The 25,143-nt window shown below is 41.1% G+C and overlaps 1 protein-coding gene across 3 annotated transcripts; it reads right to left on the reverse strand.

Moving 5' to 3' along the window:
• Positions 1-45: 45 nt before the first annotated feature.
• On the reverse strand, positions 46-13,777 carry iars2 (isoleucyl-tRNA synthetase 2, mitochondrial). 3 transcript variants are annotated; one of them, XR_005070373.1, is made up of 25 exons: positions 13,378-13,777; positions 12,839-12,961; positions 12,494-12,647; positions 12,255-12,403; positions 12,006-12,055; positions 11,785-11,894; positions 11,586-11,673; positions 10,936-11,051; positions 10,649-10,818; positions 10,309-10,399; positions 10,002-10,153; positions 9,716-9,876; positions 9,470-9,572; positions 8,492-8,585; positions 6,520-6,600; positions 5,737-5,845; positions 5,015-5,117; positions 4,761-4,883; positions 4,538-4,669; positions 4,340-4,446; positions 4,045-4,190; positions 3,735-3,925; positions 2,998-3,142; positions 638-868; positions 46-535 (listed from the first exon to the last, which is right to left on the reverse strand). XR_005070373.1 is itself a non-coding variant. In XM_037072532.1 (24 exons), the coding sequence occupies exons 1-24, from the start codon at positions 13,642-13,644 to the stop codon at positions 714-716; spliced, it is 3,120 nt and encodes a 1,039-aa protein (XP_036928427.1). In that variant the 5' UTR covers positions 13,645-13,777; the 3' UTR covers positions 46-713. The 3 variants fall into 3 exon arrangements, 2 of the variants coding, with proteins under 2 accessions (XP_036928427.1, XP_036928430.1); XM_037072532.1 differs by having other exon boundaries at positions 46-868; XM_037072535.1 differs by lacking the exon at positions 6,520-6,600 and having other exon boundaries at positions 46-868.
• Positions 13,778-25,143: the final 11,366 nt, after the last annotated feature.

Genomic DNA, 25,143 nt, shown 5'->3' on the forward strand with positions numbered 1-25,143 from the left:
CATTCTTATTGGTTAAATGTTAATTCTGCTGACACACATAACATGTTCAGAGATGAAACTTGTTTTATTTTCAATGTACAGATATTTTTCTACACCTTCAATTATTTAAGTTTACTAGGAAAAGAATTTCTTATACAAAGGTAGGCACTGACAAGTTACCCACACCCAATATATAAAAGGTTTCTCTCAACTGTTGTCACACAGTGACACTCAATGGTAGTTAATTCTTTTTCAATGTATTTACACATTTAAAAATCATAAGCTCCATTTAATAGCATCCCTTCCACACTGAAGATCAAATCAATATCTCCAGTTCCCAACTCTAAACACAGTAAAGAATCCTATCATGCTAGACCACATGTGTAAGTAGCACACTGTTGCCACAGCCAAGTGGCCAAAACCACTGTGGACATTTTGGTTTTAGAGTTTGAAAAGGTTGTTCAAGGAAAGTACTTTACAGTGAAGTGTGAAGCACATTGAGAAATAGCAATAGCTTACCTGCCATCAGGTCATTACAATGCCAGTCCTGTGCCAGGCTGCAGTGAGAGAGAACTGGACTGATCTCGAGTCAGTTAACAGTTAACATCTCTCAGCAAACAGAGACAATAATTGTAAAACCTGCGTGATATTCAGCCCTACAAAGCAAATTCATGGGAAGCAGGAAAACGCAACAGCCAAAGTGATGTTTGCTGGTCGTCAGGGTGATACAGTATCTAGACCCTTCTCTGAGCCTGTGAAATGACGGTCTGGCAGCGCAGGCACAGGCAGTCTGCTGACTTTGCAGTGTAGCGGCGGCACCGCGGGCACCGGGCAGCAGCAGTGGGCACCATTGCTATACTGTAGGGACTGTCTTCACGGATAACACCACCTGACAGGATAGATACACACATATTATTCACACTTTATTGCTCAATCACATCACTGCAGATATTTTAGTTTTGTCAAAGCAGGAGGAGCACAGGGGCCTGAAGCAAGTTCAGCCATGTCTGGCTCTCATTAGTATCTCTAGCTTCACGCAGGCCAACACTGGTGATTGTGGATAACTGGAGCATCTAACTTCATGTCACTTGCCCCCACAGTGGTCATAAAAAATGTTAAAAATTGTGAAAGGCCCTCTCTATAGCCAGTGTCTGGTTTGTCCAATCTGGGCTACTTTAGAAATATGGTGGTGCAACATGGCTGACTCCAGATATAAAAAGCTCTTAGTATAAAGCAGAGATGGTCACACATCATTTTTTCCAAGCCAAGTCTCTAGTGTCTTTAATCATCTGTTGCATGCCATCCTGTCTGCCAAGAACACTGTATAGTTATATCTAAGGAATTCAAAGCATGTACTGTATCATGATCATTCCTTTATCTTTTAGCATAGACTATTATCAGCACTGATTAGTTGTTTGGCATATGATCACTTTACATAGGCTATTGCAATGCAGTATGAAAAAAACAACACACACACACACACACACACACACACACACACACACACACACACACACACACACACACACACACACTCCTTTTAAATTAAGTCCATAAACTGGTGCTATTAAAACATCAGTTTTGTTCATAAAGATATCTATCATTTGTGAAAATTGGCACCTTTCTTGTCTGACAAAAATGATTCTTTGCATTAATATAAAACACTGAAACAGGTTTCCTTGCCATCAGTTCTAGGTTTACATGTGAGCAGCACACTGTGCTAAATATGTGTAGCAGCACTGGTTCAAGTCACTTACAATTAACCAACCTGAAATGAAAAAGCACTGCAGTTTACTGTAGAGCATCAATTATTATTATTATTATTATTATAGTATTTTACTTATTGTATTGATAGCACGACCCTCTCGATTCTTAACATTTTTCAGTCTTTAAATTAGTTAAGAAAAGATTGTGTTTTCAAAGTAAACTGACCTCTTGCACGCTGTGCTAAACATGTCTGATAACTGCCCAAAGGCGCTGAGGTTAACTTTCACATTACCACGTGACGGACTTATCAGGGTGTGTTCAGGTGCATCCAGACCCAGCATCCTTTATATTCATTCTGCAGACATTACATTTGGTGATTGTTTTGTTTGCACCTTGGTTGAAGTTCCTATAGCAAAGCTTATGATAAAAAAGGACAACAGCAGCAGCTGTGTTCACCGCCATAGTGTTGTTGCCATCTGTGGCTGCACGCACGAGGGAATGACGTACTTGTTTTTTTAATGTTGATGCACAAAAAAATAAAGATTGTTCATGAGTCTAAGTTGCAAACTCAAGTCCCTATCTCTGGTATAAAAGGTACTATATAGTTAACACATAACTCTAACTGTTATATTCCTTCTCTGCCAATAGAACCCCTTATGTCCCAGGCACTGGAGATGTAATCACAAGCAACATCATCAGAACAATGAGTGGCGTCATTGATGTGATAATGAATTAAAAGGTGATACTGTGGGATAATTTGGCTATTGCAGTAGCAAATTAAGTGATATTCATGAGGAGATAAACGGTATATACACAATCTAATCGCACCATTAAAATAGAATAAAAAGCTGTTGGAACAGTGGGAACACTATCTGATTATTTACATTTTTTTTAAAAATGACGAATTATTTAATAGGCCTTTTTGAATATGGTTGAGTATGGTCTTATTTAACAGTAAAAAAGTAAAATTTTGCTGTTTTTTATGTTGTGATGAACAAACTTATGAGTAAAAATATATCAATAAATAATATTATGAATACTTGAAACTGTTTGAGTACGTGTCTTCATGCTCTCAAAGCAGAGAAGACTTTTTCTTTATTTGGGCCTTGTCAGCACCCACATGTTTTGTGTTTTACAATCTGGTGATCATTTAGGTTAATTTCGGAATTACAAACAGAAGTTTTTACATAATGTACCTTTGGTTAAAATGGGCCCTTTAACAGGTGGAAATGTTTTGTGAGAAAGGTCTAGTATGACATCATGGTTTGCTTACATTTCAAACATATAATTAGCTTAGGGTTGCATGCTCACCCTCCAGATTGATGAGGAAGGTCCCATGGCTGAGCTGGGCGTCTGGGGGCAGGTCGCGGGGAAGCTCACTGGTCAGGTTGACTCGTGCTACCATCATCAGCTCAGCCAGCTGTGAGGAGGTGGAGGTGGGCTCTTCTTGGAGAGACTGTGGAGAGATGTGGAGGAGGGTGTGAGTTTGTATTCATACTATCCTGTTCAATAATAGTTAACATTATACAAAAATCAGTTTTTTAAATCCATATTTAATTTATGTGTCATGCATATTTTAGATTTTATACTTATTACCTATGAAATGATGGATAATATTGTTAACATATGTAGTTACACTACCTGTGCAAAATGTGTTACAGATTTTATAAAGTGATACAGTAAAAGCGTGGGACTTTGCTAAATTCAATGTAGTGTTATGTTGGAAAATAACACATAACAGGTGACACTGGCAACCCACTATGTTGTACATTTCACATTCTTTCATATAATCTAATAATGTAAATATTATTCTATTACTCTGGAAATAAAGATGTGATGTCCTGAAGCCATGCTATACCCATTTCTATTTTTTGTTTTAAAATCAGTTACACAACTACAAACACGGTCACTATATTTAATTTGTCCATTTAAAGACATGGTCCATTTCTTCAGCATTTGTACGTACAAATTATTTTCCTGCATGTCCTGTGGAACTGTATTGCATTCATTTAAACCATGTATAGTGGCTTGTATAGTGTTTGATTTACCTCCATGAGTTCAAACAGCAAACCAGGTTCAATGGCAATAGTGAGGTCAAACTTAGCTGGATGTTTGCCTGGAATGGAAGACAGGAAGGAGTCCCTGATGGCACATGCCCCTTCCACTGCCTCCTCCAATCCTGGTCGCCGCCAAACGGAACTACTTTTAATCCAGCCGCTCTTGAATAACGTCCCCTCTTCTAAAGAGACAATTACAGTTTAAGAACACTCTTGTTAGAAAGTAGCGAAACTCGTGAGAAGCTCATTCGCAGTTTCAAGGAGTAACCCTGTGCGTCAACATAACCAGACAGGCACACACCGTCATGTCCTGGTGCATGTAGGTGGACTTCTTCAGCTAGATGTGGCAGGATGGGAGCTATGGATCTGGTCACTCCATCGAGAATTTCCTCTAAAACTGTCTGACATGATCTTCTGCCCAGTGAGTCCTCTGGATCACAGTACAACCTGAGAGAAAGTTGCAGAAGGAGACAAACAGATAAAGGGAGAGACAAAGGAGGACAGAGAGATGTGTGAGTACAATAGCTACTTACTGCCAGTAAGTAATTCAATGTAGTTTAATGTTTTGTGGTATTCACATTGTCGCAAGCCTGTACCTGTCTTTGATTATGCTAAAGTAGAAGCTGGAGAGGTCTCTGGTGATGAAGGCTTGGAGGACTCGGATGACCCTGCCAGCATCAAACTCACCGTAGGCATCTGTCACCTGTAGAGACACACATACACACATGTAATTGGCTCTCACGTTTACACTTGTTTCAGTCAGCTGCTGGCTCTGTTCATACGCATGAACACACCTTGATACTGTACTCGCGCAGCAGGTGCAACATGTACTGATCGATGTAGTGCATCTCTTTGGGGTCCACAGCATGCACGCGAGGGTCGAAGCCCTGCAGGTTACCAAGCATGAATTTCAGAGTGTTCCTCAACTGGAAAAGAAACACGGAAAAAAGTGTGAAAGCAGTGAGCATTGTTCATATTAAAGTGGTCACGTGTATCATGTCCTTACTGCACTGGTACCTTGTTGATGTTGTCTCTGGCTACGTTGAGAGCAGTGGGTCCAATCTGAACCTCAGAGAAGACGTTTGACTCTGCCACCCACCAACGCAGCACATCTGCCCCATAGGCTGGCATACTGGGGTCCTGAAAATATATCATTAATAGCACCATTTTAACTCGAAAATGTTAGAATGTCAGGTCACCCAGATAAAACTTACAACTCCCTCTTTGGGGGTATCTAAAATAAGTTAATAAGCAATGCTAGTTGGTCACACCTTCCCTCCATTAATGACTGCATCAGGATCCACAACATTGCCCAGAGACTTGGACATCTTCTCTCCCTTCTCACTGACAGCAAAGCCATGGACCACCAGTGACCTAGACACAAAAACACACAATATCAGTGTCTCACACGGCAAAATCAGGATAAAACAATGAATGGGGTGTATAAATGTCAGATGCCAGAATAATTAATAATGCTGTTAAGTGGCATTCTTTTAGAATGAGAGTCTCAGGTCGCTTACTAAGGTTTAGAACAAGTAGTGGCCATATACTGTATGAGGCAAGGGGAGACTCCTTTGAAGGACATCATCAAGTTGCATCATGGGAAATTAAGTGAATCTAGAGTTTAAACTTTACCAAAAGTCAGAATATCTGAATCTCTGTTGCTTCACTGTTGACAATTCTTTGTTCAATCAGTTTTCCGTGTTAGGGCTGCAATTCAAGATTATTTTCATTGTCAATTAATCCGTGGATTATTTTCTTGATTCTTGATTTTACTTGTCATAAATAGTAGTTTATATATTTGTACACAAATTATCAGAAAAATGTAAACTAAAAATCTTTTTTTTAAAGTCAAGCCCAAGATGATGTCCTCGAATGAAACTATATACAATTCAGTTGCAATTCAATTTATTATTGTCTATGCATCTCACACCAAGTCATTTGCAGTGAATTAGACGTAGTGAAGACTACACCGAGTGGACTGCATACTCACTTGTAAGGTGCTTTGCTCCTGACAGCTACGCTGGTGAGCAGCGAGGACTGAAACCAGCCTCCAATCTGGTCCTTCCCTTCCACATACACATCAGCCCTGGAGTCTGACTCTGGAGGGGTGGAGGAGAGCATATGCATGTGACTTGTAGTCATGCACAAACAAAAGGTTGACAAACGGTTAGTGTGTGACCCAGATAACAGAAGTGTCTGGAAAAGACAAGAAAGACCAGGCAATGTCAGCTGTAAAAGTGCAACAACTACAATCAAATGTGACAACTGCGTTGTCTATACAGGCAACATAATAGACAAATAGACAGACGTTGCAGCCATGGAAAACAAACAGCACGGAAGTGTTGGCCAACTGGCAAAATGTTACAGTGTTGTCCCAAGTCAGGCCGTCTGTGTGTATACTGCATGCATAAGGGAGAGAAGAGAGGCTGAGATTCATGCTAGCCTGAAGAGTTCCACAGAAGTTTCTGCTGGCAGGTTTGGTATTTAGACCTCAAAGCTCACTCAAATGCTTTTGGCCTTAATTCAAAGAGAAGATGAGAGATACTAATCTGACGTCAAACCAATGTGGTATTGCAGATCATGTCACATTCATGTGTATTCAACTGGTAATTACAACAGATCCAAGAGCATTTGAAGGCCAAAGGAGGATGTATGAAAAGGATGGAGTAACTACAATAGTAAAAAGCCTGGGAAATAAAGACAGAAAGGGCCAAAGATACGTTAGAAGTGAAAGGCGGCTGTGTTGGCTGTAGTAGGTGGATTATCAATGAACCTGTGACCAGGGGTTTGCGGAGTGGAGCAGGGAGCCAGCTGAGACGGGACTCAGGCTCCTCAGTGTCTCCCTCTATCTCCTCTGGAAATGACAAAGGGTAACAGTCCACTTTAACACCTTATTAAGTCTTGTGTTCTGATTCAGGTTTTTTAGTTATTTGGTCCATGTGATTTGTTTTACAACAACCAGAGTTTACAGCCATTCCAGCTGCTCTTAGAGACTTGTTCTTTAAACTAGATGCTGATGTTTGCACATCAACACGCTCACAGTGGTACCATTTTGCTCGGTAACACTTGATCAGTTCAACAATAAATTGAAATTCAGTCATTATCTGGTTTGGTTTGGTTTGTAGTCCGAAACATTTCTGGGGCTTCAGGGCAGAACAGCATTGTGGCATTCTCCTAAACAGCTGAAGTAGATAGGGGAAGAAAAAAGCCCAGAGATCCCAAATTAATTTGAGACGACATTATCTATAACTTTTAAAAAACTAAAACTAAATCTTCTTCCACTGTGACTGCTAAATCTACCCATCTAACGCTGCTGCATAAGCTCAGCACTGTTTTTTCAAACCAATCTGAGATCTCTGGGTTTCCTGAGATATAGTGAGCTGTATGGAGCCACTTGTGTTTTTTTTCTGTTGTTTTTTACATTATAAAACAAGTCCCCATCTGCTTTAGTTGTTTAGGAGAATGCTGCAACACTGTTTTGCTGTAAAGCACCCCAATTGTTTTATGAACTATGAAACATCATCTCACATTCCACCAGCATGGCTTCATTGGATAATGACTGAATTTTCATTTTTTGGTGATCTATTCGTTTAACAGATCAGGCTGATGGGACGATTTTCAGTCAGCAGTGGTGCAGGAACTTTTTTTAAATTCAAAAATATTTCGATAATCTCCAAATCTGCAAGCTAACTTTGGCCAGAGAGCCGCACTTTGGGCAGCCCTGCGCTAAAGGAAAAGTCAGAGGATCATCAAAGTGAATACAATTTATACACAGTTGTGTCTGTACATATTTTCAATTTCACCCAAAAAATATAAGGGAGTTAATGTACCAAGATTCTATTTTTTTAGATTAGCCCTCTACTGGTAATAGCTGTTATGAGATATCCATGTTCTTCTTCCACTGAAACTTTATCTCACACTGGCACTTTGCTAGTACCTACCACATGATATATTGTTCCAAATACATCATGCATACAAAGTGGCTGCAGTAGCTCATTTTTAAAAAAAATATTTATCATGTCAGCAATTGGAAAAAAAAAACTAAAACAACACAGATTCCAATGATCAGAATAAGGCTGAATATAGGACCGAATAATCAGTCAATCCCTAGGTAAGAAAGATCTATCTGGCAGCCTTTACTGATTTCACTCATTTTACTGTCTGCGGTTCTACTAATGCTGAGATGCAGACACATGGTATGCCGAGGCTGCACTGCCTTCTAATCCAGGTTTGTGCTGCTTTCTAACTACTTGTTTTACATAGTCTAATTAACTTGCTTTGACAAGTGTATCGTCAGCACAAGTGTAAGCCGATTTCTCCACAATAAACCTAATGAAATTAGAATTGATTAAAGGCATCGTGAAGGCTAACAGTCACTGAAATGAGATGGAGAATGAACTGCTGCTACTCTGAGAACAACCCTGATGAGCAGGAATAGAGAGAGAAAAGGAGCAACATTAACACATCCATGTCAAGTCCCTTTATGTAGAAAACTGAGTAAGAAACCATATCATTTCTGCAGACGAAGTGCGTAACAGGCAACACATATGTGGACAACAGTTTTCAACAACCACATCTTCTCTGCTGCGCAGGATCAACCACTATTAGCATAAGGACGCAATACTTTAATCAGTGTTAGAGTTCAGCACAATTTCACACACGGTCATTCTCACAAAATTAACTAAATCCATCTGTACTTATTATGATCTGCAGAACAGGACAGACTAAGGAAAGATCAGATGTACCTTCTAGTACAGCAGCCCACGATGCTCCACTGTCAAACCAGATGTCAAGAACATCTTCTCCACGAACATAGTCTGTCACTGGACCTGATTTAGTCTGATAAAGACACAAACGGGTAATTGGCTGTGAGCAATCGGTGATTTATTAGTTGGTCAACAGAAAAACAGATTACAACTAATGACAATTCTGATGATGATGTTTAAGCTGCCCAATCAATTTTAAGCTACTAGAATAACAATAACTCAAACTGTATCAACTCCTGACAAACATGTCTGTCTTTCTCTGCCTGAACATCCATTATTTCACCTGCTCAGACTGTGTCTGCCTCTATCTGTCTGCTGGGCAGGTATCGTACACTTGCTTTATAAGAGGTGTTTAGCAAAACAATAAGCTACCAGAGGGAGTTTGTCTTTTCGTGTTACACATAGTCATTCAATTTGTTCTTAATACGTAATATGTTGATTAATGCAATATGAAACTTCTTTCATTAAACATACATATAGCTGTAAAAACCTCTAAAATCGCAGTAATAACTAGAATGGCACTCAGTAGAATGCACAGCTCTTCCAAGGAGTAACAGTCGGCTTTATTCGCATGAAATATTACTCACTCATACACAGCTGCATAAATATGCCTGATTGTTTCATCAAGAGCCATGTTTTAATTCCTGAGTAACTACAATAAATGTTCAAAAAACACAGGATCTCAAGGTGTTAAAGCCAGTGAGAACAATGTCGTAGGTCTATCCCTTTATCCACAGCCCCACCAAAAGTTAATGGGCTGAGACCCATCCTCCATCCAAGTTTGGTGGGTATCCATTCAGTAGTTTTTATGTTATCCTGCTGACAAACCCTAACCCTAACCCTAACCCTCCAACCAACAAACAAATGGACATGTGTACAACATAACCTCCTTGGTGGAGATAATTATAATGCTCATCATATTAGAGAGAAGAATTACACTTCCCACAGTATTCTCACCTTCTTAAGCACCTCTGCTGGCAGCAAAGTCTCAATGGGAAGCTCCCACCAACAGTCACTGCCCTTTTCTTTGAACAGCTTTCCTATATGAGACACTGAGTATCTGCAGAGGCCAGAGGCATAGACAAAATTTCTTACACATCATATTTGTGTGTGTCTGTGTTTGAGCATGAAAAAATGTATTTTGTTGTGTATCCAAGCCAGTGTATGAGCCCATTTTCACATATGTGGCGTTTATCAGCTTACTTGTTGATGAGAGCCTCTCCAGTCTCTTTGTGATAGAAGACAGGGATCGGGACGCCCCAACTTCGCTGTCTGGAGATGCACCAGTAGGTCCGTCTGTCCAGCATGGCGAGCAGGCTGCCCCGGGCTGACTCTGGCAAAATACGCACTTTCTGCAGTGCCTCCTGGACAAACACACACACACACACACACACACACACACGCCATAGGCATTTCATTTTTTTCTTCTGGAAAAAAACTGCAAAGGCGAAGAAACAGAACACCATAGGCTTCTGTTTTCCAGCTTTACCTTGGCCTTGTCTTTTAGTGAGGCCGTGTTGATGAACCACTGTTTGCTGGGCCTGATGACGACAGGCTGCTTTGTCCTCCAATCATATGGGTAACTGTGGACACACTGCTCCTCCTTCACCAGAGCCCCACACTTCTGCAACATGGAAATCACTAACATGTGCAGGAAGGGAGATTCCACAAACAGGAAATAAGAAAACAGAAATTAGAGACAAAGAAATGAAAAATAACATGATCATTTACAATGCACTCACATATCAACATGGTCTAAGATAGTGTTTTGTTAATTTCACATATTTTAGCTGTACCTTTGTCCGTCCCATGTGTCATCACAGACAGATTCTGTAGCTCAGGACCAGCTAATTCAGTGAACTTGCCGTCCGCATCCACCATACACTCCTTTGGTGGAAGAAAAACCCCATACAGAGTTATACAGATCTTGAATCATATCATGTCAGCCACATTTTGCCTTTTACTTGACTATCTTATATTACTGTTAATAACTTTTCTGTTGGGTAATCATTTCAGCACTGAATGTTATGGTCACTGAGATTCGTGGCTCACTAACACATCATCTTAAATGGTATGACCAGCTTGTCTTGATTCCTGAAAGGCTGATTCAAAAAGATAAATAAAAATACAACCTACCACAGGCAGTTTAAAGTGTGAAGCAACACTGTAATCATCCATGCCGTGAGCTGGCGCTGTGTGGACCAATCCTGTTCCTTTTGCCATAGTCACATGATTCGCTGGCAACAGTGGCACTTCCTTGTCAGGAATTGTGGGATGTTTGCAAATCCCACCCTCAAGTTGGGAGCCTTGGAAGAAAAGCACAGGCGCCATTAGCAAAAAACACACTCCAAGACAGCTCTGTGTGTGTGTGTGTGTGTGTGTGTGTGTGTGTGTGTGTGTGTGTGTGTGTGTGTGTGTACTACCTGTGAAGACACCCACACTCTCCAGCTCTGTGCCCAGCAGTGCAGCCACGCTGGCTGTGCGCTCTGTTGCCACTAAAAGCAGCTGAGAGTTGTCGGCCCTCTTCACCACAGAGTACCTGTCGCCACAAAACAAGACACATGCTGGAGTCTTTCAAAAATAACACTACACGGTTCACATGACACCACATCACTATTCAAAAGCAAAGACATGATCTTTTAGGTCAAACAAGAGTAAGACATTTTACAGCAAAAGCCCCAAACCAGATATCTATAAATATCTATAAACCTTGAGTATTTATACATTTTCAAACAAGATGCAACTACAGCATTACCACATTGATTTTCTGATATTAAGATAACCATAAAAAAGAGCCAATTTTTTTTTTATTATTCTGTAGTCTCAGTAATATAATTCTCAGCTTTTCTGATACTAAATGCAAACGTACTGTACCAGCAACTAAAGAGGAAAAAAGCAATGTTGCAACAACCTTTGGGATAGAAACCCCAGGTGAGCCCAGTTGAAAAGTACATCGAACGCCACAAAAACACGTGAAGATGAAAAAAACACAGCTGGAGTAGGTCAAAGTTGAGTCATGTCTGACCACAGACACAACCACATTCTCATGTAATTTCACGAAGCAGACACTCACTGGGCGTTGGGCATGTAGCAGACAGCCTGGTTTGCAGGAATGGTCCAAGGCTGGGTGGTCCACACCAACACGGAGACACTTCCAAGACCTGTTGAGGTGCACAAACCATACACACAAGTCAAGAGATTCAACCACCTGATCAGAGGTGAAATTTTCAATAAAGCTCTGAATTACAGGTATGTCTGTGTGTCTGTATTACCTGCTTCTGAGGTTATCTTAGGCGGAAGTGTGATCAGGGGGAATGTGGCATAGATGGCTCTGCTCACATGCTCGGGGTTGTATTCCAACTCTGCCTCTGCTAGGGCCGTTCTAAACAGGCACAGAGAGAGGATTCAAGCACAGAACAGTAAAATACCTAGTGTATAAATACAGATTTTTTTTAAAATATATGACTCCACGTTAAGTATATCATCTCAGCACCGTGATGAGGGAGACCAGAAGACTGGCTTGTAGTCCTGGTAGATGAGCCCCTGAAGAACAACCATGTGGAAAAACAAATAATATGTTACAGCCACTGAGAGATAAAGATTTAGCTTCAATAACATTCACATGCTTTATTTCCTGCTGTTTCTTTCTCCTGTTGGTTTTAGATGCGTATAACAACTACTAATGTTAATATGGTAATAAATGATGGCCTCTTCAGCCTGGGCAGGACACAAAATTGCCCACCTTGTTGTGCATCTCCTGGAAAACTTCAAGCTGAGACGCCTCATAGGCCCCATCATACGTGTAGTAGCACTGGTCCCAGTCGGCCATCACCCCCCAGCGCTGGAAAGCAGCCTTCTGACGAGCTATGGCCTGCTCAGCAAACGCTCGCGCTTCACGGCCAAAAAGAAAAACATTGCAGCATCTTTAAATTGAACAGACCTAATGTTTATTCAGCCTTCTGTCCGTCAGACTGCCTCTACCTTTACGTCTGATCTGCAGCGGGTCAAGGCCGCTGGTTGCCGACTCCCCCAGAGCTTTCAGCTCGATGGGCAGGCCATGGCAGTCCCAGCCTGGGATGTAGTGGACCTGTCGCCCCCTCAGCATCTCAAAACGGTTACGGATGTCTTTCAGGATCTGGAGCAAAAACAAAATTACACTTTTACTGATCATGTTGGCAGTGTTTGAGCTGTCACTGCGAGCAGAACGCTGATCATCTAATTCGTATTGGCAGCAGTCAAACAATAACTCAATGCTTAGTGTTTGTTATAACAAACCATAACAGTAGGGAATAAGTGAAACATTACAAGCACACGTATGCTGATCACCTTATTGAGTGCATGTCCTACATGAGGGTCTCCATTGGCATAAGGCGGTCCATCATGAAGACAGAACTCCTTCTTGGCCTTCCTCTGTCTCTGCCAGGAGTACAAATCTGCAAATCCACACTTCTGCATACGAAGAGAGTATTAGTATTTTTGAGGGACAAAAACAAGGCATTTTAACACAGAGTTGTCTGTAGAGGTTAACCATCAGTAATCACCATTCAGCAAACAGTTGGATTTGTGTTGTGCAAAGCTGAGTATGCACACTCAGACGAACCTAGAGACCATAAGACGACGAGTCAGTTAGTTGTGTCGCCAATACTTGGCCTTTTTTAAGTCAGTGTAATTCAGAGACAAGTCTGTTTATCTCACAATGAAGGGGAAAATCCAAAAGAAGATTCCCCCCCGCGAGCCGAATATAAGAACAAGTCATAGATAAATGTAGAGCACTTTAGGATATGTTCTACAATATGTGTCCACCTGTCAGACATATTTACTTGGCATTACTTTGAGTGGAAAGTCGTTAGCTTCTATCGACGTACCTGCTGAATCTCGAGCTCCCGGTCCAGCAGCTTCTGTCCGGTTAGCTTCATTGGGAATTTAGTCCGTGGAAGGAGAATTGTGTCTTGGTACAGTGCCTGAGCAGAGCCTGTCTCTGCGGACTGACACCTGCCTTCTCCTGACATCACATCATGACAGCGGCTTGAGCTGAAGGAGAGAGCACGGTGTAGGAGGCCGCCTCCCCTGAGTGACCCCCGTCCCCAACTCGCGAACGTCCGGCTTACTGCCGAAACCCGACACAGCAACATGGAGAGGAGAGGTAGCTCTATGGCCAAGCGAAACCTGAAAAAGACAACTGAAGTTGTTTGTGAGTTGTGGCGAAGATTCCGCCTTCAACCAATCTTGTACCCCCCCGGAAGAAATTGCAGAGAGGACAACTACGGAAGCACAATAGAGTCTAAAGTAACGGCAGTCGCTTTTTTGACTGTAGGGTGTACAGGCGTCCACTGGAGGCGCTGTTTACTCTTCTTTAAGGCAAACAGTTGTAGCCTGCGCAGAGTGCACAGCGAGTCCAGTCTTCGTCTTATGTTTTTAGAATGATGACTGATGTTCACTGCCCTTAGTGGTCACAGCAGGGAATTCCATATTCATGATGCCATTAATACAGATATTATTTATCATATTTTCAAGTAGCAGTACTACACGTATTCTAACTAATACTAATGTTGATAGTATATTCATGCATACATTAAAAAAATGGGGGTTGACAGAATGTAAACACATGATTTATTATCACCAGAATGACTGTGCGTATGCTAATATGTTTGTCTTGATAGTGGTGATGACTCCAGCCTTCTGTATTTATAAAAGTCTTCTGTCCGCCAATGTTAACAATGAGTAACTATAACTAACTCCACAGTCTTAAGCAAAAACGTTACTAACTGGCCATATTTTATATATATATATATATATATATATATATATATATATATATATATATATATATATATATATATATATATATATATATATATATATATATATATATATATATATATATATATACACACACACACACACAGATAATTTATTTTTTTATAAAAATCCTGTTTTGTAGTTGCTAATGTTGTTCCATGGCCCTGTCAAGTGTTGCTGGAGCTGTTGCTTTCCAGTCTTGCCAATTTTTTAAGCCCTTATAAGCCCAATGCCGTTTAATTGCAACCGCGACGCTCCAATTTCAGAGCTTCACGGTAGCACAAGAACGCATCACGAAGCACACCTCAGTGAGTAGTTTCCGACTTTTGAGTGTAGGCAAACTGATGGCCTAATACTGCCGGCATCATGACGGCTTTGCCGGACAGTTGAATCCTGTCCTTGTGGTTGAATGCCCATACGCACGATCCATACAAACGTTATCTTCAAAGCGCCAAGTAAATAGCGCGACATTGTAAATTAGAGTCCCTCAAGTGTGCTTTACTTAATTCATTATTTCCGACGGCACCCGAATGCAGCACGTCTCATGCTACATCAGATGGTTTTGAGTGGCTGATTATGTCACCGGGGTATAAAAGGCAAGCCTGCCGCTCCAGTATCAGTTACCAGTTCACTAACCGTCGGAGCTTCGGAGCAGCCAGCCTTTGTTCACGCAGCACCGAGATGACTAAGATGTGTCTAGCTCACCTTGGAGTTTTCCTGCTGGCTCTCCATCTTGTCTCATCACAGGTACGTTTTTTGTTTGTTGGTTTGGTTTTTTTTCTCCCCTTTTTGGTGTTTTCCTTTTTAAATTTAATTTAATGTGTATGTCAACCCTAATTAAGTGTTGTCAGTTGTAGTCCTAAGAATGCGGACAAACTTAACTTGTGACTCTTGAACTTAAACTTCGCTCTACTGGCTTTAATTTCCAGTTAAAGTGTATTTGTCAAAATGACTGGTGAAAGGGGAGCGCTGCGGGCTACAGGCCCGTTTTAAGCAGAAGTTACAATATAAAGCAACCGGGAAGTAAACCTACCTGTTCAGTGTCCTGTAACTCGGAGCATTGTCTGTCTGAGGGTTTTTTTGTTTTTGTTTTTGTTTTTTTGTTTTTTGTTAATGGCAAACGAGGGTCTCAAACTGACACAAACAAGACTTAACCAATTGAACCCCCGTCATTTCTCTCTGACATTTAGGGCCCGAACGCCACAGACGCTCCCATGAACATGACGACGATGATGTCTAACTACACCATGACGCCCACTGTCATGGTGAATGTGACATCCAAAAACGGCTCTGGGATGATGGAAGCCTTCACGCTGCTGCTCCCGCTTGCACTCGCAGCCTCTGTGCTGCTGGGCTGCTCCCACTGAGCGGACTGATGGCTCTTGGCACCGGACACGCGCCGCCAGACGGTGGGACTGGGATCACAATGTCATTTCAAGAGCAGTTAATTTAAAAAAAAAAAAAAAAATTCCATCTCGCATAAAACTGACTTTCAAAGTTCACACAAATTTCTGTCCTTTTATTTCGGGGATTTGACTTAAAAGGAGCGCGCACGTCCATAGCAGAACGCTGTGTCAGTTTTATGCACCAACCAGGAGGCATCCTGCTGTTCTTTGCAAGGGCCCTTCACGGACCTTATGAAAATTTCCCCCTTGCCGGGAAAGGCCTATCTCTTGGTTGGGGGGGTGTTGGCATATAACATATTTTTGGCAGGTATAACTTGTATGCCCACTGTACACTCTGAACAGGGTTTCTAAGAAAAGTGATCATGGATGTGTCTGGAAAAACTTCTGTAAATGTCTGGTGTAAACGTGATTGTGCTTTTAGAAATCTAAATTTTTGTAAGTCCAATAAAGATTTGAATTGTATGTGACAAGGTTGCCCTCCATGATTTACTTTTGTTGTAAAACAAATTTGTATGGCAACTTGATGTGCCTTGGAGATGGATGCTGAGCCCTACTTGCCCTAATACTGAACAAATGCTGTGTTCAAAGTTATGTCCCGGCAGACCTGAAACTTAAGTGCGTTAACATACAGTACAGAATATAAGCAAATGTAGCCTCCATAGTGTAATTAAAGATTTGTAAGGGTCACAATAGCAATGCTTACAGCTCTGTCCTCTTGCACTGACACTACATGTGGAGATTTTTTTTTTTAACATCACACATGGGCTTGTGTGAAGTCAAGTTTGACAGGCTGTGCAAAGTTTTACAGAAGAGTGTTGAATCTTTGTCTTCTGCTCTGCATGTTTTTAGATGTGTCAGCTGATCAGCTCTGCAGTCTGATGCCCCTCTCATTTGAATCAGATGTGTTTGGGCAGTGCTCCCAAGACTTATGACTATCTGCTTAAGGAGGTGTGTTTTTTTTTTGTTCACACTGAATCTCAGTTGATCTGTGTGTTATCTCACATCTTATGACATCACTACTAGTTTCAAGCCAGATTTGGTCCAATAGGCAGCTTACCTGTGCTGTGTAAACTTGAAACTTCCAGTGCACATACAGGGATGAAAATTTTTAAGGAAGGATGATATCCTGTGTCCAACAGTTAAATCTGAGATGTGTTTTTGAAGGATATGCAATTTTGGGATCTTTGAACAAGGTCATTTTGTGGGGGGGGGGGGAAATGTATTTCAGGTTATTCAAACCAGATTATTTTCAGGTCTTTGAACACATCAAGCTTTAGTTGGCTTAAATTTTTTGATATAAATTAACCCTAATGTAAATATATCACCCCATGTTAACCATTTCTATCATCAGGTGACCACAAATATCAAAGTTTCAAGAGTAAACAGTGTTTTCTCGACAGACAGGGTGGATGTGAGCACTAAACACATACTTTAATAATTGACTGAAGAGGGATGAATAATTCAAAGGCTGCTGAGCCGAACCTCCCCCTTCACCTGGTGCAGGGGCATTTCCATCAAAGGGTCTCTCTATCTGTGAGAGACTGACTGCTGGAATTCACCTGTTGATACCTACCCCTAACTCCACCTCCTCCTTGTGCACCCACTCTTGATCTGTGTGGGAATTGCATCCCACCCTGATCACATGACAAAGGCTGGATTGTCAAGCTTATCTTATCTGCTCCAGAGCTAGACTCATCAGAACCTCCATTAGCCTCATTCGCATCCTTCCTTTGCCTTTCTTCTTCATCACATACCTTTGCGTCTTCCTCATAAACATGTCTTTTTAAACGAGTGGCTCTCCATCTCTGTCTCTTTCTCTAAAGTAGAAGAGGCCTCATGGAGCTCTAATCACATTCCTGCGGCGCGACCATGAAACTTTAATGCCAGTGGAGTGCAGTCAGGTGATAAGAGAAGGGTTCTCCTTTAGTTGACCATCAGAGTGTGACCACTTATCACCCTCCTCCTCCTCCTCCTCCCTTCCAGCCACTCCAGCCATGTCCTTCCGTCCACCTGAACCCTAAGGAGAAACCTGAGTTCAGGTGTAGGTGTGTGTTCACTGAGTGGGGAGGGAGCACATGCTAGGTAACCAATGAAAGGGGGGGGGGGAAGGGCAACAGGAGGGAGAGGGAGGTCAGTGAGAGTGGAAGGACACTTCAACAAAGCTTGCATTGCTTTGATGGACAAGTGCTAACACATTGTTCTTTTCAAAGCAGGAATCTGCATTACAAAACTCTCAAAACCATGAAGCCTCTGATAAGTGTTCTGACAGCAACTACTAAATGGCGACACTGTTTTTTTTGTTTTTTTTTACAATCACAGCCTTCTTGTCTGAAAATGTCCCTCGACAATGAGTCAGCAGTCCCTCCACAGTGTCTCTAACACAGCAGTCTGAGTCTGTTGCTTATCAATAAGTCAAAGACTATCATGTGCTGGAGATGGGTATCACATCACCTCTGCTGTGGCTTCCGAGCACCAAACAGCTTTTACACTGGCTGTACCTGTTAATTATGACTGGGGGAACTGCAACAGTGAAGTCTCTGATATAATGACATGTTGAGTCATGCCTTTAGTTTACTGTTAAAGGGAAGTGAGGTGGATGCAGTTCCTAGTGAGATGCTGCTATGATTTGTTTCTGTGTAAATGTATGTTTGAGAGCAACTGAAAATTTAGTCTGTGAATGTTTTAGCTATGCTGGTGTCATTATGATCGCCAGAAAAATTGCCAAAGATGGTGTTGGCCATAAAATGGATCGACCAGATGATCCTCTGACCCTCTAGTAATACCAGAGAGCAAAAATATTCACATATCCTGTGATGAACTGTAATCATTTTGGTGACCCTCACTTTTCCTGTAGCTCCACTGCAGGTTCTTCTCAATGTCTCCACAAATGGACTGCCAAGAATTCTGATTTGGACATTCCTGCCAATTCAAAATAGGTGATTACTATTCATTTAGTTCCATTAATAATAATAATAATAATAATAATAATAATAATAATAATAACAATAGATTGAACATATATAGCGCCTTTCAGGGTACCCAAGGACACTTAACAAAGTAGAACAAACATATATGAAAACAAAGAATAATTAGGTGGAGCGCCTGTCAGACAGCATGGAGGGAACAGCCGCACCGCCTCAAACACCGCGCCAGCCGCCGCCAGCACCGCCGGGAACAGCACCGACTGTCCAGAAGCGAAACTTGCGTCTGGAGGCCTATGGACACAGCGGGGGCGACGCGTGAGACCCAGAGATCCAGTCCCAGCGACGGAGCCCGGGGCGAAGCGACAGCAGAAGTCCAGGAGCTCCCGCACTGAACACCTGACAACCCCACCAGCAACGGTGGAGCAGCAACCATCCAACATCGCCCCGAGCCGGGAGAGACCACAGCAGCAGAGGAGAGCGACAACAGAGCCAGGCGGTGAACACCCAGAGGTGCAGCGGCGCACAGCCCACACAGCATCCAGCACAGCATCCAGCACGTCTGCTTGTCAGTTAGCAGCTGATCGGTGAGACTAACTGCTCTATCGGAGAAAGTGGAGAAAGGTGAGTCCATGGAGCCAATTCTTCAGGTGTGCAGGCTTCAAATGTGGCAGCACAGCCCCAGAGCTTGTAAAGACAACTTGGCTTTCTTCTTTAAAAAGGGAAGGAAAAAAAAAAAGTTTGTCACGGATCGAGAAGCGGCGATATTCACGCCAGCGTCCTCTCGCATCCAGCTTGCCATGGATCAATCAATCAATCAATCAATCAATCAATCAATTAGGTTATTAGGTCAAAATGTTAGCGTCTCCATAGCTTTGGCTAATTCCCATCAGCACAAGCTGTACTTTGTGTTTAGTGCCAATAAGCAAATTTAAGCATGCAAACAAACAAAAATAGCAACACTTTTGTTTTTGCTCAGTGTTAAAACAAAACACCTGCAACATTTTCTGTGCAGACATAAGCTTATTAATCTAAAATTTTCAACAGAATGTATTATTAAATCTGTTGACGTGAGCTCCTTCTCTTTGCCTAGGTAAGCCATCCACCAAACAGGTGTGTGGAGTCCAAGATGGAGAACAAGCAGCGTGATTAGTGCACAGAGCTGTCCTGAAGTGCTCGCAGTAAAAGGTCATTCTACAAATAACACAAGACAGGTCTGCTGCCAGCATGCCACCTGCACACTCCCTCAGAACTTGCTAAATTTGTGGCGGTGTATTTTGTGATAAATCTGCCCATTTCAGAGTGGTCTTTCATTGTGACAATACAGCCATGCCGTTTAATCAGCATCTTGAAATGACACACCTGTCAGGTAAAGGGATTCTCTTTAGAAATAAGTGCTCACTAACATGGATTTTAATAAAGCAGTTGTAGTAGACATTACATCTGTTAAAGGTATAACATGTTTGCGTGCTGACACTAGCATTTAGCTCATACAATTGATGTGCCTTATTGCAGAGCCATTAGCATGGCTATAGACCCATAGTCTTGTTATTATTAGTTTAATGCAGGCTAGGATGTTCTAAGATGGATTCACACTTTCATTTCTCAGTTGTATTTATCTGTTTATGCTGTACAAATGTATTACTGATGATAAGCCCCCTCTGTCCTCACCTTTAGCCATGCTCTTGTTAATTGGTGATAGGCAAGATAGTAAGTAGCCACCTGAAAGAAAAGTGCATCCATCATTAGATGCCAACTTTAGAGAGACAGTGCTAAAGAATCTGAAAAAGAAAATGACTGAATATGGATTGTGATAGACAGAGACAAACCTGGCAACCCCGTGAAATCATGCCATAAAGCAATATACATTTGAGAGGAGAAATGGATTGAACAAAACATTTGGTTTGGTTGTTTGTTTGTTTGTTCTTCAGTTGGTTGGTCTGTTAGCAGGCTTACACACAATCTACAAAACAGAATTCTAAGAAACTTGGATGGAGGATGCATCTCAGCCCAGATATGACTCATTTATTTAGAGGACAATGGGTGGGGTTGTAGACTCATGTGGACCAATCAGGCCACACTTGAGACAGACATCCCTCAAAATCCCATCGAACACACCTGGACCAACAAATCTACGCCACTTAATGAAAACCATTTTTTAAAAACTCATAAAGGGAAAAAAGGTCATATATAAATGCCCGCAAGTTCACAACAGAAATAGTATACAGTATACATGTAATACCACAGTAGGTTACAGCTTGATATGTCTTCAAGAGCCTGTCCTTGAACAAAAAGTACTAGAAATTAGGCACAAAAGAAAAATATGTATTCATACACACACACAAATCTAGACTATGAAGAAGCTATTTAAGACAAACTCTAACTTGAGACAACTATATGATGAAAAAGACAGTCAAAGAAATACATGGTAGAAAAAGTAAATCTTATCAAAGATTACAGAAAAGGCCACCTCATTACATCACATTAAGTGGTAAATCATCCAGACCACAAAGAAGCAAGGTCCAGTCTTTCAGTGGGTATGTCTACATGATAAAATTCACATAACAGATAGCTGAGTGGTTAAGAGCACATGCCACATATGCAGCGGACCTGGTAACAGGAATTTCCTAGTATCTTCTCAAGCCTGTCCCTAAACAAATAAAAATGACTCAGAATTAGGCAAAACATATATGTAAATCCAGGCTGTAAAGAATTAGCTGAAGACAGAGTATAAAATGAGACAACCATATAGTAAAGGATTATACATGAGAAAAAAACAAACATAAACAATGGCTATGTCTGTAAAAATACTCAAAGATAGTAGAACGGCCCAACTCATTCCATCACATAAAGCAGATGTTCATCATTTAGAGGTATGCACCTTACTGCCATTTGTGTTATCCATGTGTGAGCAGTTAAGGATAGGCTTATCATCCAAGTATCTGGCTACCATGGCAACCATCTGTTCATCATCTTGGTTTCCTCATTACATTGTCTACAATAACACCCATCTATCCATCCATTTATTCTAGAAGCAAACTGGATGATAAATGTATCCACACACAGTGATGTTTGACCTTAAACAGCCTTCCAAAAAACGCCTTTTAAAGAATGCTGAACTTATGCAACCACATGTTAATCTTAGGAAGTTGCACCAAGCTGAAGAAGGCAACTCTGTGTTGGGGAAATCCCCTCACCTGGCACTGCTCAGCTGTGTCACTAATCTACTGGCATGCCCACATGTGCACACGTGCACACACGCACACACGCACACACACACACACACACACACATCCTGTCTGCTAAGAACACTGCATAGTTATATCTAGCAAGCACATACTGTAATAACTCCTTCATCCTTTAGTATAGGGTATTATCAGCACTGATTAGTTGTTTCGCAAATGATCATTTTAAACAGACAATATGAAGAAAAACACAATGAAAACTTTCCTTTAAAATTAATGACTGTACAAAGAAACACACGTTTGTGTTTTGGAATACCCATCAAAACCAGCCTTGATTCAAGTCACTTACAATTAACCAATTTGAAATGTGAAAAAACACTGCAGTTTACTTCATGGTAGAGCATCAATTATTAGTATTTTACTTATTGTATGGATAGCATGACCTTCTCATGCATTTTTCAGTGTTTAAATTAGTCAAGAAAAATTCTGAAACGCTCAAAGCACCAAAAACATACATTTGAAAATCTTAACAGCAATGTCTCCATCATGAAATCATGTCGAAATAACCCAAGATAATCCACAGTCGTGTATGTACTCATGGATAACAGACTCGAGCTTGTGACTGTGGGATGCAAACATTAAGGGTGTCCTTCTCTGCTGAGCTGAAACATTAGCATTAGCTTATTTTGTTAGCCTCTTGTACTTGAATAGAAAATGCACTGCCCATAGTGATACAGAAAGAAAATAGTTTCAACATGAAACTGCTCAAAACAAGATCCGTGGATTATCTTGAGTAACAAGATCATGAATTCTGGCATCATTACAGCTGATATCTCCCAAACGTTGCAACTCATAAGTGTCTGAGACTCTCAAGCAGAGATTAAAGGCATGTTCTGTCTAAGAGTGATCCTCTTACCATTTAGGAGTACCAGAATGATTTCTGTGAAAGAGGCAAGGCTTATGTGAGTGTGTGAGGAGTCCTTGCCTTGCTGAGATTCATTAGCATGTCCTTCTCGGTCAGCTGTGAGCAAGGGCGACATTTGCGTAATGAACACAGAGACCAGGATCAAATGATCCTGGAAAAGCTGGGTAGGTGGGAGGGATGGAGTGAGGATGAAGGAGGGGACAAGGTGATACCACACAAATCCACACATCCAGAGAGGAGAATCTCGAAAGAAACAAGAGCCCAGCAGGGGCTCTGTGTTTTGCTGTGTGTTTGCATGTGTGCAATATCAGAAACAATGCATGTAGCGCTTTAAGTCAAATACATTGAGCTACCTAGGTTACAGCCATTTTGTGGCTTTTCCTTCATGTTATAACCACCTAGAACGACCTTGACCTGCAGTATGATTTCCTATGTCATTAAAGGGGCAATTTAGAAAAATGGACAGAATCTTAGTTTAAAACATAAAAAATAAACATTGTCAACAGAATGTAAAGAATAGTGTTAACCTTGTGTCACAGACATATATGTACTGTGTTGCAGAGATGTCTACTCAAGTTAGCATGCTTACCAGCTAGCATCAGCCCACCATGTCTTGTTATACCACTTTGTACTGCAAGAGGTATTATAAAAATCCTTAAAAGGCAAGTCTTGCCAAATGGCAGCCATCTTGGCATTGCCTCCATGTGGTTATTTGGGGCTAACGATGTGGCCCCTATCTAAATGAATGGGGAGAGTGCCAGAACTTCTCTTTCAATGCATGCATAGAATCAACAGTCAAATCTGATGAAAAATGCTAAAAAGGTTTGGTGACTTTGGCCCAAATTTGGCCCACACCTTTCTCTCAGGTTATAGCCTACCTCAGCATATGTGCACAGTTTCAAGGGCACAAGCTCTAACTAGTCTCTTCATCTAATTCTTAATTGGCTAAATGTGGCTTGTCATGGTAGGCGCTGGGTGCAGAATATATTTATATACAGTACAGTCCAACATAGGTACTTTGTGTTGTTCTCAGCCTGCACTGACCTTCTTTCAACCAATGATGAACAGGTTATATGCTAAAAACAGCTGCCATGGTAGCTTCATGCTAATTATAGCAGCAGTGAGCTGATTGAGGAATTCCTGGACACTATAACAAAGTAAGGGAATAGGACAACTGGTCTTGAAAAACAGGTGGCAAATATCTCCTTCTTCTAAAGTCATTGTTGCCTGTAATTCCTTTTTCTCAAAATAAGTGACAAAATATGGGTCTTCAGGACATTTCACCTTATTTATAAAGCATAAATATAAGTAATAATACAAAATAATAAAAATACATTCTGAGAATTAAGTGGTTCATTAAATATAAAATGTATTAATACGCATATGAAAATGATCTTTCTCTAGAATTAAGAAGGAAGTATGACTTGTGCAACATTTGCCTTTGTCATTTCAGGCAACCCAATATATTACAACACTCAGTTTGATTAATAAAATAAAAACACAGGTTCAATTTATAAATACAGTATAGACAGTGTATTGACATGAAAAATAGAGAAGAATAAAAGAGGAAGAAGTACATGCCTTGTCACACCAGCGAAGTAAGGTCACTGAGATAATCAAATTCATTTGTCACGTGTACAGTGGCGGTTCTCTGAGATGAGCATGTCAATTTCTCAGATGACGCAGCAACAGTCATATCAAGTCATTACAGTATGTGTAAAAAGTAAAATTCAGTTGTATGCATTTTTTGAAAACTGCTGAGTTATGGTATCAAGTTTGTCGTGAGTGTTACAAGGACCAAGTCTAGATTCTCTCCTGCAGGTAAACAGGTCATGATTACATGGAGCTGGAGTTGATAAAGAGAAGGTTATTGCAGACACTCCTTAGTTTAAGCCAGTTTCCAGTACTGTAATTGGCTGAATGGACTGATTTTGTTTTAATTGATTCCAACACTTAAATGAAGACGGTCTTACTATTTCAGGGAAAGTATCTTCTTGAGTCAAAGGGGTTTTAGGATTCTGCAGGTATTTCATCACCGAAGTTGTTATGCAACTCTTCTGCACTCATTCTTCTGTCAAGATTTGATGTGTGCATTTGACTTTGATATGTGTAGTCTGAATGGACACATCTGAGGCAGGGTCTAGACTTGTTGTATAGGGAATGCTGACCTCTTTAAAACACCTGTGTATATAAAAACCTGTGTAGACCCACTTATTTTGGTTGAAAAGGGGTATAACTTCCCAGATGTAGATCATTGGTATAAAGCCTGTCATTGCTCAGAAAGCTCCTCTTACCTAGGCAGAAGAGGCAAATGATAGCCAGGAGGATAATGATAGGTACCTTACCCACCTGTGAGAAAGAGGATGTACATATTTATGTAAAAGATATGAAGTAC

This window comes from Acanthopagrus latus, chromosome 16 (assembly GCF_904848185.1).
Source record: "Acanthopagrus latus isolate v.2019 chromosome 16, fAcaLat1.1, whole genome shotgun sequence".
Lineage (NCBI taxonomy): Eukaryota > Metazoa > Chordata > Actinopteri > Spariformes > Sparidae > Acanthopagrus > Acanthopagrus latus.

What these genes read in the sequence shown, in the direction of transcription:
- iars2 (XM_037072532.1), bottom strand. Translation starts at nt 13,644, where the DNA reads ATGTTGCTGTGTCGGGTTTCGGCAGTAAGCCGGACGTTCGCGAGTTGG. An exon ending in TTCTGGTCTCCCTCATCACG is followed by an intron (nt 11,895 to 12,005) that starts GTGCTGAGATGA and finishes GTGCCTGTTTAG; the next exon opens with AACGGCCCTAGCAGAGGCAG. An exon ending in CAGTCATTAATGGAGGGAAG is followed by an intron (nt 4,884 to 5,014) that starts GTGTGACCAACT and finishes ATATATTTTCAG; the next exon opens with GACCCCAGTATGCCAGCCTA.